The 12,898-nt window shown below is 40.1% G+C and overlaps 1 protein-coding gene and 1 long non-coding RNA gene across 2 annotated transcripts; both read right to left on the bottom strand.

Moving 5' to 3' along the window:
- Positions 1-4,077: 4,077 nt before the first annotated feature.
- LOC103405603 (probable WRKY transcription factor 51) lies at positions 4,078-7,295 on the bottom strand. The gene is made up of 3 exons (XM_008344613.4): positions 6,954-7,295; positions 6,514-6,666; positions 4,078-4,493 (listed from the first exon to the last, which is right to left on the bottom strand). The coding sequence occupies exons 1-3, from the start codon at positions 7,193-7,195 to the stop codon at positions 4,289-4,291; spliced, it is 600 nt and encodes a 199-aa protein (XP_008342835.3). The 5' UTR covers positions 7,196-7,295; the 3' UTR covers positions 4,078-4,288.
- A 1,433-nt stretch (positions 7,296-8,728) lies between these two features.
- LOC114823969 (uncharacterized) lies at positions 8,729-9,852 on the bottom strand. Its single transcript, XR_011576510.1, has 2 exons — positions 9,792-9,852; positions 8,729-8,963 (listed from the first exon to the last, which is right to left on the bottom strand). It is a non-coding gene; the product is annotated as an uncharacterized lncRNA (long non-coding RNA).
- Positions 9,853-12,898: the final 3,046 nt, after the last annotated feature.

The raw sequence follows: 12,898 nt of genomic DNA, 5'->3' as shown, positions 1-12,898 counted from the left end.
AACAACTATCGCCAAAGTTAGCTTTTGAATTTTTTATAGCATCGAGAAGAGCTTTTGAACTGTAGAATACAGGTAGTCGGGCCCCCAGCTCTTCTCGCATGATGGTAGAGCTTATTGCTACTTTAGATACTGTCAACATGCGAATAAGTCCTCCGTTGCTACTATGGAGGTGATGTCGAGTACTTCTTCAAGTCCTTGAATGTGCATTGGCGAGCCTCATCCCAGAGTGCATGCTTCTCTGCCAAAGCAAAAGAGTCTGCCAGAGTTAGATCTTCTTTCATGATCAATTTTTCGAATAGCGGGTGGTCTGCTGGAAGTCATTTTTGGAAGGCTGCTCTAGCTATCGAGTCGTTGCATCCGACTATTTTTGCCTTCTCTACTTTGAACCTCCTCACATAGTCACAAAGCGACTCCTTTGGGTTCTTCTTGACGTCGAACAAATGGTCAGACTTCTTTTTGATCGAGCGATATGATGAATATTCTTTGGTGAAAACCAAAGAAAGTTCGTAGAAATTTCGGATGGATTGTGGCGGCAGGGTGTAGAACCAATCTTGCGCCTCGCCTTGTAGAGTGGTGGCGAATATCTTGCACATGAGATCATCGTTGTTTCGATAAAGGATCATTGCGCTTCGGTAGCGCTTTAAGTGTCTCTCCGGGTCTTCATCCCCTTTGAAAGATGTGAAATGTGGCATGCTGAAATCGCGTGGAGGCTTTGCCTGCTCGATCTCGTCCGTGAAGGGTGACCTGCTTATGTTGGTCATGTTCCGTCGTAGTGCCTCGTCGGTGACCTCGTTGCGTTGGAAATCATGCAATCGCTTGGTCAAAAGTCTCTCTACTTCTTCCTGAATTTGCCTTTGTTGGGGTAGCGGAGCTCTCGGCTACCCCCAACCATGACTTGCTGGTCTAGGCTGCTCTTCCATGTGTTTGGCTCGTCTATGCCGCGGATGCAGTGCATATGGTGCGTTCCTAGCAGGCGAATGAGTTCTTCGTAGGCTGCTGGTTGAACTTGAGCTGGATTGAGTGACTGCTTCTCTTCGTCCGTCGGGCTGCCTACTCCGATGTGAGGTGGATGATGCTCCTTGCGGGCTTAGCCGCAAATGAACATTTCGCCTGGAAGGCTGCTTATGTTGACTATCGGAGTGTGACCCTAACCGTGAATGTATGCTCGTTTGTGGGCCTAGTCGAGAGTGCACGCTCCTCCACGCTCTAAGACGGGAGTATACGCTATCTCGGGGGCCCAATCGGGAGTGTATACTGCCTGAACACTCCGTTCGTGGCTGGTCGAGTGGCTGCTTACCGGGACGCTGCTGGAGAGGTTCTTTGTCTGCCCTTGTCCTACTTCGGAACATCTCGTCTGGGGTACGTTGCATCTCGGTGCATTGCAAGAGCCGGTTCACCAAGGTCGTCTGCTGTGCGAGGACGCTTGTCAACTCTATGACCTGTCGTGACAAGTGTTGTTCTCCATTTGGGTTGGAAGAGCTTGGAAGGAATGTGCCTCATTGGGCAATGGAAGAGTGGTAGACTCCGGGCACGAGATTTGAGTTGGGAAATGTCAAATTCGCGAAAAATTATGGTGAGAATGCCCCCGGCTCGATGGTAGGTCCGGATGGTTAAGATAGTCTTTGGCCGACTTGGGCTGCTTGGAAAACCACTGAAGCAGGATGGGCCGTGAGAGTGGGCTGCTCGACGGAAGCAGGCTGGACCACGGGAGTGGGCTGCTCGTCGGGAGCAGGCTGGGTCACGAGAGCAGGCTGCTTGGCAGGAGCAGGCTGGGCCACGGGAATGGGCTGCTCGATGGAAGCAGGCTGGGCCACGGGAGTGGGCTGCTCGACGGAAGCAAGCTGGACCACGGTAGTGGGCTGCTCGTCAGAAGCAGGTTGGGTCACGAGAGCAGGCTGCTTGGCAGGAGCAGGCTGGGCCACGGGAGTGGGCTGCTCGACGAAAGCAGGCTGGGCCATGGGAGTGGGTTGCTCGACGGAAGCAGGCTGGACCACGGGAGTGGGCTGCTCGTCGGGAGCAGGTTGGGTCACGAGAGCAGGCTGCTTGGCGGGAGCAGGCTGGGCTGCGAGAGCAGGTTGCTTGGCGGGAGCAGGCTGCTTAGTATATGATGCATGCGAATGCGAGGCTTGGGCCTAGGCCCGTGCAAACTTGGATGACACTGCTCGAGCCGTGGTGAAGGCTCTATGGACCTCTCCACGGGTGGCTACCGAGGTAGCCACCGTGGTGGTTCCCATGGTGGAAACTCGTGGTGGTGGTGCTGCTCCACTTATTGTCGCATTTAGCCTCACGGATCTCTGCAATCCCATTTCTTGAACATTAGAATTTTCACTTGTGGAAATTTCTAAATTTCTAGCCATTATATTTTGCTTATACGTTTTATCAAAGAACCTTTGCAAGTAAAAAATTCTAATAATAAGAACGTATGAAAAATATTCAAATGGACTAGAAAATAAAGAAAAAACCTTTTTATGCGAGAGTCTTCTACGAGTATGGATTTCAACTCTCAATGAAAGCACCAATTTGTGGATGCAAATTTTCTCCTCTTCGATCTTGGACGATTTTGCACCTACAAAACAACTAGCACCTTAGGTTAAGGCCAAAAGCCTCACGCGCCCACGATGAATTGGGGGGGGCTTTGGCCGAAGAACTTCCGATGCCAAAGTTAGAATTTTAGAGAGAAAAAGTGTTTAGAGTGTTTAGGATTTTTTGTAAGAGAATTGGAATTGGCTTTTTGGTGAGAAATGAGAGTATATTTATAGGGATAGGAGGTGGCTAGGGTTTTTTGGGTTTGATATAGGTTTAATTAGCCAATTTATTTGGCTATTAAACATAAAATGAATGTTTTGGTGGTTTTTTTGTATAATTGGCTAATCAATGTCACAAAAAAGGAAAATTATGGTGAAAAAAAGAAGGAAATGGCCGGCTCCCTTTGGAGAAGGGATAACTGGCCTTTAGGGTGATTTTTGGGCTTAATTTGGTGATGTAATTAGCCTTTAATATATTGATTATATTAATTGGTTGAGGATGTTATGGAATGTTTGAAATAAATGGCTAATTGAATAAGGAAAAAATGAGGTAAAAACATATATGGAATGAAATAGGTTTTGAATTGTTACCCATTTTGGGTACTCCTGACTTGGTTGATGGATGATTCTCCACTGCTCGCGTGTAGGAAACCCGGTATGTCTCGAGGGTATTTTTGTCCTCTTTTGTCCAAAAGTCCACGTGTCGCCTAGTGAATATTTTTGGCTCCACAAAGATCATACAAGTAATAATTGACTGCTTTTATATGCATCGATCCCTCTGATAATTTCTTAATGTGTGAATGGATGATATCAACAATTAAAACATTGTTACGGTTTTCTGTGTTTAATATATTTTGAACTCTTAATTACTTTGATTCCCATGTTTATTCCATGCTTACAACTACAAGTGACATTTTAATAAGCACAGATATCGAGCTGTATTGTAAATATTGTTAATTTGGTAGTCCACAAATATGCGTATAGGGCCAATGTCTAATATCTTACTACTTTAGTTTCTTATTTACGTGACCCTTAGGCCTATAAATAGGCATGCTAATGTGAAATATAGCACACTCGAATTTCTCTCACTCTCTTTTGTCTCTCTCTATTTCCTATACTTCATCATCGAGAGCTCGATATTATTAATATTTTTATTCATTAAAATGGTATGAACTAGTTGTCCCATCTTTTGGACTAACTAGTTAGTCCATTGACTATGTAAAAGGGGAGGGACCATAGTCCTATAAAAAAGGGTTCTCTCACCCTTATTGTAATTAAAAAGAACAGACCCTACCATGACTAATCCCTAGATGTTTAAAAATTAAGAAAGGGCATATGCCTAGCCCACCTAGATCCGCCTAGGTCACGACTTTCACTTGGACATAAAATAGACAACTTCTATTTTGCATTTTATTTTTCAATACATTGGACGAGATACTAGCGCCTACGGCCTATTAGAACCTCCCTAGCCACTTTACCCTTTCAAAGATAACAAGTCCCCTTGCACAATGTAATCTATATTTACATAGTAAAAACGGAAACTACACCAATGTAGACGCAACCCCAACTCGGATTAAAATTCGATTAGTACTCGGCTTGGGTAAAATACTTAAATTTTGGGGTCTCCCAACATGACTGATCATGTATAATAGTGTAGATGATTTAAGTCTATGTTCGTGAGATTAAACATTTACTAGTTTTAACAACGAGGAAGAAAATTTATTAACGAAGGTATTAGAAAATTTATTAACGAAGGTGTTAATCTATGAAGAAGCTGAAGATTGTGAAGAAGCTCGCAAAGTCCAAATGTTGTTGGGATCAGCATGCATCTGATTGTAATAAACGACAGAAGGGCTCTCATGATTGTGCACTCCTTCATATGTGGTTATAACATAGCTCGCATCATCTCGGTCCCTCTCTACCCTCTTCTTTACATTGCAGCCTCCATTTGAACATTTGTAGTAATTTCTGTCGCATAATTTAGTAAAAGTTAAATTTGTCTCGACAATATATTTGGTATGGGCGAACCTTAGAAATATTTAAAAATTAGACATAAGTGATAACATTTTCTATGAGAAATTACTAGAAATAAGATTACAATTACTATATGGAAGAGCCAACCTTAGAAATATTTCATGAGGGATCCCACTTCCATGTACATATTCAGTGCTAGGGTGAAAGAAGAAATTATGGAATCCGGCAATCGGACTATGTATCCGTGCGGTCCCAGTCACACAAATATCCACATACAACACCCCTTGTTTTTGTGTATATATGGGGACGATACTCGTGGTCCAGACGCCCGTATTGAATTCAGTTAGAAGTCAATAGATGAGATATCAAAATCTTACGACTTTCAACTGACTTTATTAAAATTATTAATATATTGGGTCCAGTATACGTTATATTATAAGGAAAATTAATGAAAAAGGGTTTAAAAATGTTGAGTTTTAATGATAATGACAAAATAAAGGGTAAAATGAATAGTACCAGGTTTGACTTTTTAGTGTAAAAATATGGTTTTTCGTTAAAGTGAACAGTTTTTCGTTAAAACTCCCATAATAATATGCAAATGAATCGTATTGAGGACCCCAACATATCGAATATGCAAACTAATGATGACAACCCAAGCAGCAAGTGATCAATTAACTTCATTATTCCAGAAAATTAAACTGATTTTATATTGGAAAGTAATTGAATAGGTTATACATATCACCCCTATACATTTGCATGTATTACACATTAATTGTGGGTTTAAGAACTTAAATCAATGTATGAGTGATATACAAGCAATGAATATATAATTGTGTAAACGAAGGGTTGCTTATCACCTATTCTTTTTTATACTCATACTACATAAGTAAACATGCTCTTAACGTTGTCCACCCTTATCCTACTATCATCTCCGCCCCTACTCACTCTATGTGAGAGAACTAGGATAAAAGTTGGAAAACAATTAGGTGCATGCATGTATTATTACTCTTAACCTCGTCGAATGGTATCAGATAAATAACCAAACGTATATAGAAGAAAATCTATACTGTAATTGCCTCACAATTATCCCTTTTAAAAGTTATATATGCATATCACAAGGAGCACAAAAGGCGTGCGACGGTATACCTCCGATGGCATGAAGAGGTAGAACTGCAGCTCAATCAGCTGTGTAACGATTGTAATATATAATATAAGTACCTCTAATATTCAGGATTTAGCACAATCTGAATCATTAATAAGGAAATGAAGTAAACACATGCGGTGCTAATCTAAAAATTTGGTATGGTAATAATAATGAATTCTACTATACTAAAAGTTTAGTACAGTAATTAGTATAAGATTTCGGTATGGTAACCGTACTAAACTCAACCCTACAGATTTGTACGCCACAGATCATGACTAGCTGCTGTACGCACGTTTACTAGCAGTGGTACTATAGATAAGGTTATAAAGACTACTAGTTTCAGTTCTCATTAGTGGCTCAAATTACTTGTTTTATGTTCGGCCATGAATGAATGTATTGGCAGACAAACATGTACATATCAATCTACGTCGCATGCCCGTACGCAAAACTAATTTCAGCTGTAAATTTTTTTATTATTTTTTGTGCATTTTATACATGAAAAGTTTATATTGAATAGTTTTCCTTCTAGTTGCAATGAGACATTTGTGAAAAAACTCAACAGCTATCGAACTATATATGCATGTGATTACTACTGAACTACTAATCCGACTTTGAAACTTTATCTTTATTCAAGAATTTAACAACAAATAAATCAGGTGCAATTAATTAACCCAAGGCGTGATCCAAGTTTTTCATTGTTTTATGCACTATATTTCTTTTTGATAAGTTATGCAGTCAACAGTATAATATCGTCTCTCTAAAAACAAACGGAAAACAATATGGATGATATATAAATAAAATAATTGATCGACAAAAATAAATAAATAAAAGAATTGATGTCCTCCTATATTTAAATATTAGAATAATTACCTTGGATTTGGGCTGTTTTTGACCGACTTCTTTCCATACTTCCTCCACTTGAATCCATCATCCATGACCTCCAGCTCCGATTTTGTTCTAAATGCAACTCTGTGATTACCCCCTTCCACCTTATTAAGCTTGTTTCTCCTCACCTCAACATTCCTGCGGTATTTGCAAATTGTAATAAGTCTTATTTCTAATTACTTTCAAACCAATAATATTACCCCTAAATTTTTAAAACGAAAAAGAAAGTCTCTTTTCTTAGTTACCAATTAATTAAATCTAAAATAATTAAGAGAGAGAGCTTGCTAATTAGCTACTAGCTAGCTAGCTGCCAGTGACCAAGCTTATAACTAATTATACTTTATTTTTTAACCTTATATCCCAAAAGAAAACGAAAAGAAGCAAGGAAATCAGATATTGATATATATATATATATCATCACTTGCATATTATTTCTTGATGCAGCACCACCACTTGATCCACCAGAGCCAGCACCACCGGCAAAATTTTGGGACGACGAGCCAACACTTTGCGACGAAGAAGAATCTTGATGATCACGACTAAAATCATACTCATCAAGCATGAGATAGTTTGAAAGCTCATCAAAATCCATCGGAGGCGGATCGACGATGTACTTCTCTACAAAGTGATTAGGGTTAGGGTTTGGATCCTCATCAAGACAGTCCATTATTAGAGCTGACTGGACTCTGGAGGAGTAAATGGTAGTTGAATAAATAAAATGCTTAATTTGGTTTTATCTTACTTTTGTTAGGCGTGGTTCCTCATATAAATAGTAAAACATATTAATTCCTTTTTTATTGTTTAAGTTGCTTTGCTCCTTCGTACAACTTTCCCCGAAGGATGCCATGAAGCTTCTTCGGTTGGGCCACGTGGCAGATGTAAGTCATTGTGATGACGTTCTCGTGAAGACGTAAGGTTATTTTGCTTTTAGGGTATGGCAATTGGGACCCCTGAACCCATAATAATGCATGTTTGTTTTGATAGGCAGGAGGATGCTTGAATTGTGGTGGAGGGAACTGAAGGCGGCTCCTCTATTAAGATACTTATCTATACAGTAAAATGATAATACTTTTATTTCTTCTCACACGTCTCTATGTATCATTTTAGAATAATGTGAGGAAGACCAAATATGACCAAATATTGTAAATTAAACAACATAAATTGCTGATTTGATTATTATTTAAATATTAATTAACGTGTTTATTTTTTATTGATAATAAATCACTTAATTTTGCTTATTTCTTTTTGATAAGTTATGCACTACTCAGGCCTACCACCTAGGGCCGTTGGCCACCAGGGTGGAGCCAGGGGCCGAATGGCCACTCTGACCCGAATAGAAGACAGAGCGGCGCCCATGGCGCCCATGGCGATCAAGCATGATGATATATGTGGAAAAAAAATCACAATTTCACTCAACTATACCAAGGTCTAAAATATCGATATTATCCCGATATTTCCATCGAATTTTCCGTGTTTTTGGAGTACCGATATTTCCGATATCATCGATATTTTAGACCTTGATAGGAACTTTATGTGGTACTAAGTCACTCATGTATCTTACCATGCAATGTATGAAGTGTAAAATATTGTACCAATTCATTATATATAAATGATTATGGTGTGTTTAAACTTCTTTCATTAATTACTACATATTTCTACACTCACAATGTTTGTCAGCTCGCTATATAATCAACTTAAATCAGTTAAATTCATCATGCAATGCATTTCCTTCCAATTTTTTTGTGATAAACTAATAGATAATTGACTAAATAAACATCCTGCAAAGTTTCAATAAAAATTTCCAAGTTTTTCTTACAATTTCCGTGGTTTTTATTCAATTTTTATCGATATTGATAATATCCTGATATTTCCCTTGAAATTTCCATGGTTTTTAACAACCGATATTTCCGACATCATCGATATTTTAAACCTTGGACTATACCACCTATGGTTCCCTAGCCACCACTCGTAGCACCTGGCCACCACCCCGCCACCACCCTCTCACAATCATGTCCTAACAAATAGTTGATGACTACTAGTTGAGTGCATTATTTTTACCAAATAGTTGATTGAAGCATTATTTTAAAAAATAATTTTTTTTAGTAAGTACGCACATACCACATGACACACCCTAACCCGAAGACTAGGACGTGCTGGCCGTCACGTGAGTGTGACGTAACCATAACGCAAGCGGAAACGATTTAATAATAAAATACGAGTCAACGAAAACCACTAATTGCAGTTATTTACAACCGAGCATTCTATGTGCATAAGAGTGTACTAAACACACATAAACAGAGCATAAGCATCTAGGTGCAGTCAAGTAGGAACATAACTAATTTACAACACCCTCGGGTGAATCCTACATTTATTTAGTCTGTCAGAACGCCGAAGCAGTCTCGTAGGCCACCAACGCCTCAACTATCAACTAGAACCTGGAGGGGCGAAAAACAGAAAACGTGAGTGGGCGAAAATAAAGCTTTTCCAAAACATTTCATAAATCCACATTTATAACCCCTTTTTGGAAAACCTGTATACTTTCCCAGAAAAATAGTATATAGCATATATATCTCAACTGTCTCAATCATCAAACTTATAACAGATTCAATAAAGAATGTACCATGCCAATTTCAACAGTGTAGTATGAATGCATTAACATAATATAATCAGGTAAAAGAAATAATCAATCGGAGGCCCTCTAATAGCCCTGAACGATTGAACCTAGAGCTCAACATCTATCAATCTCACTCTCTGCCGGAGTCACTCCGCGTGACCTGTCCGGCCTTCTGCACATAAGTCGGAACCACCTAATGTAGTCTGAACGACTCATGGTAATATTCGCTCTAGTGCTTCTCTCATCAATCATCTGTATACAATAACCTAAGGTCACCCACCAGTCATAATCTCACTAACACTCTACGACTGGCCCGTCGTACCCACTCCGCGTGGACTGTACGACCAGCATCTACTTGGATCCAAGGCGAGCGTGCGATGCGGTGAATACTATAAGCACTAAACCATGGTGCAGGATATGAGCTCAATATATCATCATCCTCAACATAACAGTAATTAAATACTTACCTGTGCGTCCACAGCACCATCATACATATATGCATCATACGACAGTTCATAATATCCATAACATTCTATGCATGGCAATCACATCATATTTCATTTCATTTCAATATATTTTTCATTTAAATTTGATTTCTGGGGAAATCGAGTATATAGGTATATATATATAGAAAGCAATGCCCACTCACTGGTATGTCGCCGGGTCGTAACCCCCTTGACGCCCCTGGATGTGCTCGTCCTCGTTATAAGTTTCACCTAGAAGTGAAATAACTTAAAACAATCATTTAACGCACAATTAACGCACCTAAACCAAACTAGGTAATAAATTCTTCATACGATGCTCAAATTGGGTATATGAATATACCACAGTGACCTACACAACCTCAGGATCATCCCCATATTTTTAAAATAATTTTTGGAGTCCTCACGCGCCCCCACGCGCCTGACGTGGCACGGACCTACGCGCGGCCCACGCGCGGCCACGTGACATGCACACTGACGGCTACAGTGAACGGCGTTAGAGAATATTCCGTCAAATCCTAGTATATTCCGTTAAAAACTAACGGTTTCCGTTAAAGTTAACTAACGGCGTCGGAATATTCCGTCAAACTTGACGGAAGATTCCCTGTCTTCTCCGGCGAGTCACCGGTCGCCGGCGACTGTTCGCCGGTTTCTGGAAAAATTTCAAATCCACTATTCTCCTTCGTTTTTCAACCAATTTCTTCGCATTTTATACCAAAATGAAGCATTTAACATGTACTAACACGTTGGAAGGGTTTTAAGGCCTAAAAACAACAAGATCAAACCTTTCAAAATTCTTCAATTTCGGCCAAACTCGAACCCGACGATCCCGACGTCCATTTTGTTCAAACGAGGCACTCCGAGCCTCCTTGGAACTTCCTAAGACTCGTGGTGATCTTTGTTTAACCTAAAACACAACCAAAATTAAGTTCGTGAACAGTGCCATTACACGGGGTGTTTTAAAACTAGGGTTCTCGAAATAGAACTTACCTAAAACTGGTATTCCCGTGCTCGTGAGGTCCTAAGGAGTGTCGTGGTGATCTTAGATCGGACGTTGGTGTAGGATTGTGATTGTTCTTGGTGTTTGTCCGAGAGCTTGAGAGAGAATGAGAGTAAGAGAGAGAGAGTGTTTCTGAGGGAGTGTGAGAGAGACTGAGGGAGAGACGAGGAAGAAAGAGAGAATGAGACATGGATCCAGAGATTAGGGAATGATTTAGGGGGTAGGGTCCCACCTAAAGTCCAAACACAGATAAATTAACACATACTAATATAATTCTAACCCTAGTTTAGGATCTTAGTGTAAAACAAATACCAAATTTACGCACCTTAATCCCGTTTAAGGGCGTTTTAGTAATTTCACGTCCTCGGTAATTGAAATTCTGGGACGGGCTGTGACAATCTCCCCTCCTTATAGAATTTCGTCCCCGAAATTCCAATCACTAACCAGAACATCAAAAGTCATAGAATAACCTCGGATACATATCTCTCATCCGATCTTCTGTCTCCCAAGTAGCTTCCTCAGCTGAATGGTTTCTCCACAATACTTTCACCAAGCTCACGGTCTTATTCCTCAAGGTCTTATCTTTCCAATCCAGTATAGTCACTGGTTCCTCATCGTACGTCAAATCCGGATTAATTTCCAATGGTTGAGGAGGAATCACATGTGAAGGATCTGACACATAATGCCGAAGCATCGAGACATGGAACACATTATGTACCTTAGACAACTCTGGAGGTAGCTCCAACCTGTAAGCAACTTCACCAATCCTCTCAGTGATCTCATAAGGTCCAATGTACCTGGGACTTAGCTTTCCTTTCTTTCCAAAGCGAACTACACCTCTCCAAGGCGATAATTTCAGAAAAACATAGTCGCCCACATTATACATTCTGTCCGTGGTATGTCGATCCGCTAGGCTCTTTTGTCTATCCTGGGCCACTTTCAGGTTAGATTTAATTACCTGAATATTCTGAGTAGTCTCATCCACAATCTCTGGCCCTTCAAGTATTCTTTCACCAACCTCTGACCAACATAATGGCGTACGGCAAGCTTTACCATAAAGTGCTTCAAATGGAGACATTCCAATACTCGAATGAAAACTATTATTATAGGCAAACTCCATCAAATCCAAACGATCATGCCAAGAATCACCAAATTGCATCACAGAGGATCTCAATATATCCTCGAGTGTCTGAATAGTTCTCTCTGACTGACCATCTGTCTGTGGATGATAAGCTGTACTGTAAAGCAATCTAGTACCCAAAGCTTCTTGAAAAGCTATCCAAAACTTAGAAGTAAATCTTGGATCTCGATCAGAAATAATATTCACTGGGACACCATGATACTTTACAACCTTCGATATGAATAACTGAGCCAACTTATTTAAAGAGTACTTCTCCCTTACTGGAATAAAATGTGCTTCATCCAAGATTTCTTTCTTCAGTTCCTCATTATTAGGCACATACATCCTGTTCTCTTGCATAAGCATACCATCTGATCCTCGGATCTTGAGATCTTTCTTCTTCCCTTCATTTCTTAAATTGATCAATTCTTGAATTTCTTCATCCAACGATTGAGCTGCAAGCACCCGATCAATTAAAATTGGCTTGACTTGAAAATTGGCAAGAAAAGCTTCACTTTGCTCTTCCCATTCTAATTCTACTCCAGTAGATCTCAACTCTGCCAGAAGAGGAACACGACTGGTATACAAAGCATTAAGTCGCCCTTGAGGCTTCCTACTCAGAGCATCAGCTACCACATTTGCACGACCCGGATGGTACTCAATCGTGCAATCATAATCACTTAACAATTCCAACCATCTTCTCTGACGAAGATTAAGATCATGCTGAGTGAAAAGGTACTGAAGGCTTTTATGATCGGTAAAGATCTTACATTTCTCGCCATAGAGATAGTGTCTCCAAATCTTCAAAGCAAACACAATAGCTGCCAACTCAAGATCGTGAGTCGGATAGTTTCTTTCATGAGTCTTCAACTGCCTAGAAGCATAGGCAATCACTCTACTATGCTGCATCAAAACACAACCCAAACCATTCAAAGAAGCATCACTATAGATCTCGAAGTTACCATTATCATCAGGAAGTACTAACACAGGTGCATGAGTAAGGCAATACTTCAACTGCTGGAAACTTTGCTCACAACTTTCATCCCACTCAAACTTAACATCCTTCCTGGTTAACTTCGTTAATGGCAAAGCAATCATAGAAAAGTCTTGAACAAACCGTCTATAATAACCTGCCAAACCAAGAAAACTCCGCA

Source organism: Malus domestica, chromosome 15, assembly GCF_042453785.1.
Source record: "Malus domestica chromosome 15, GDT2T_hap1".
In the NCBI taxonomy this organism is placed as follows: domain Eukaryota; kingdom Viridiplantae; phylum Streptophyta; class Magnoliopsida; order Rosales; family Rosaceae; genus Malus; species Malus domestica.
This window is presented reverse-complemented; position numbering and strand designations above follow the sequence as displayed.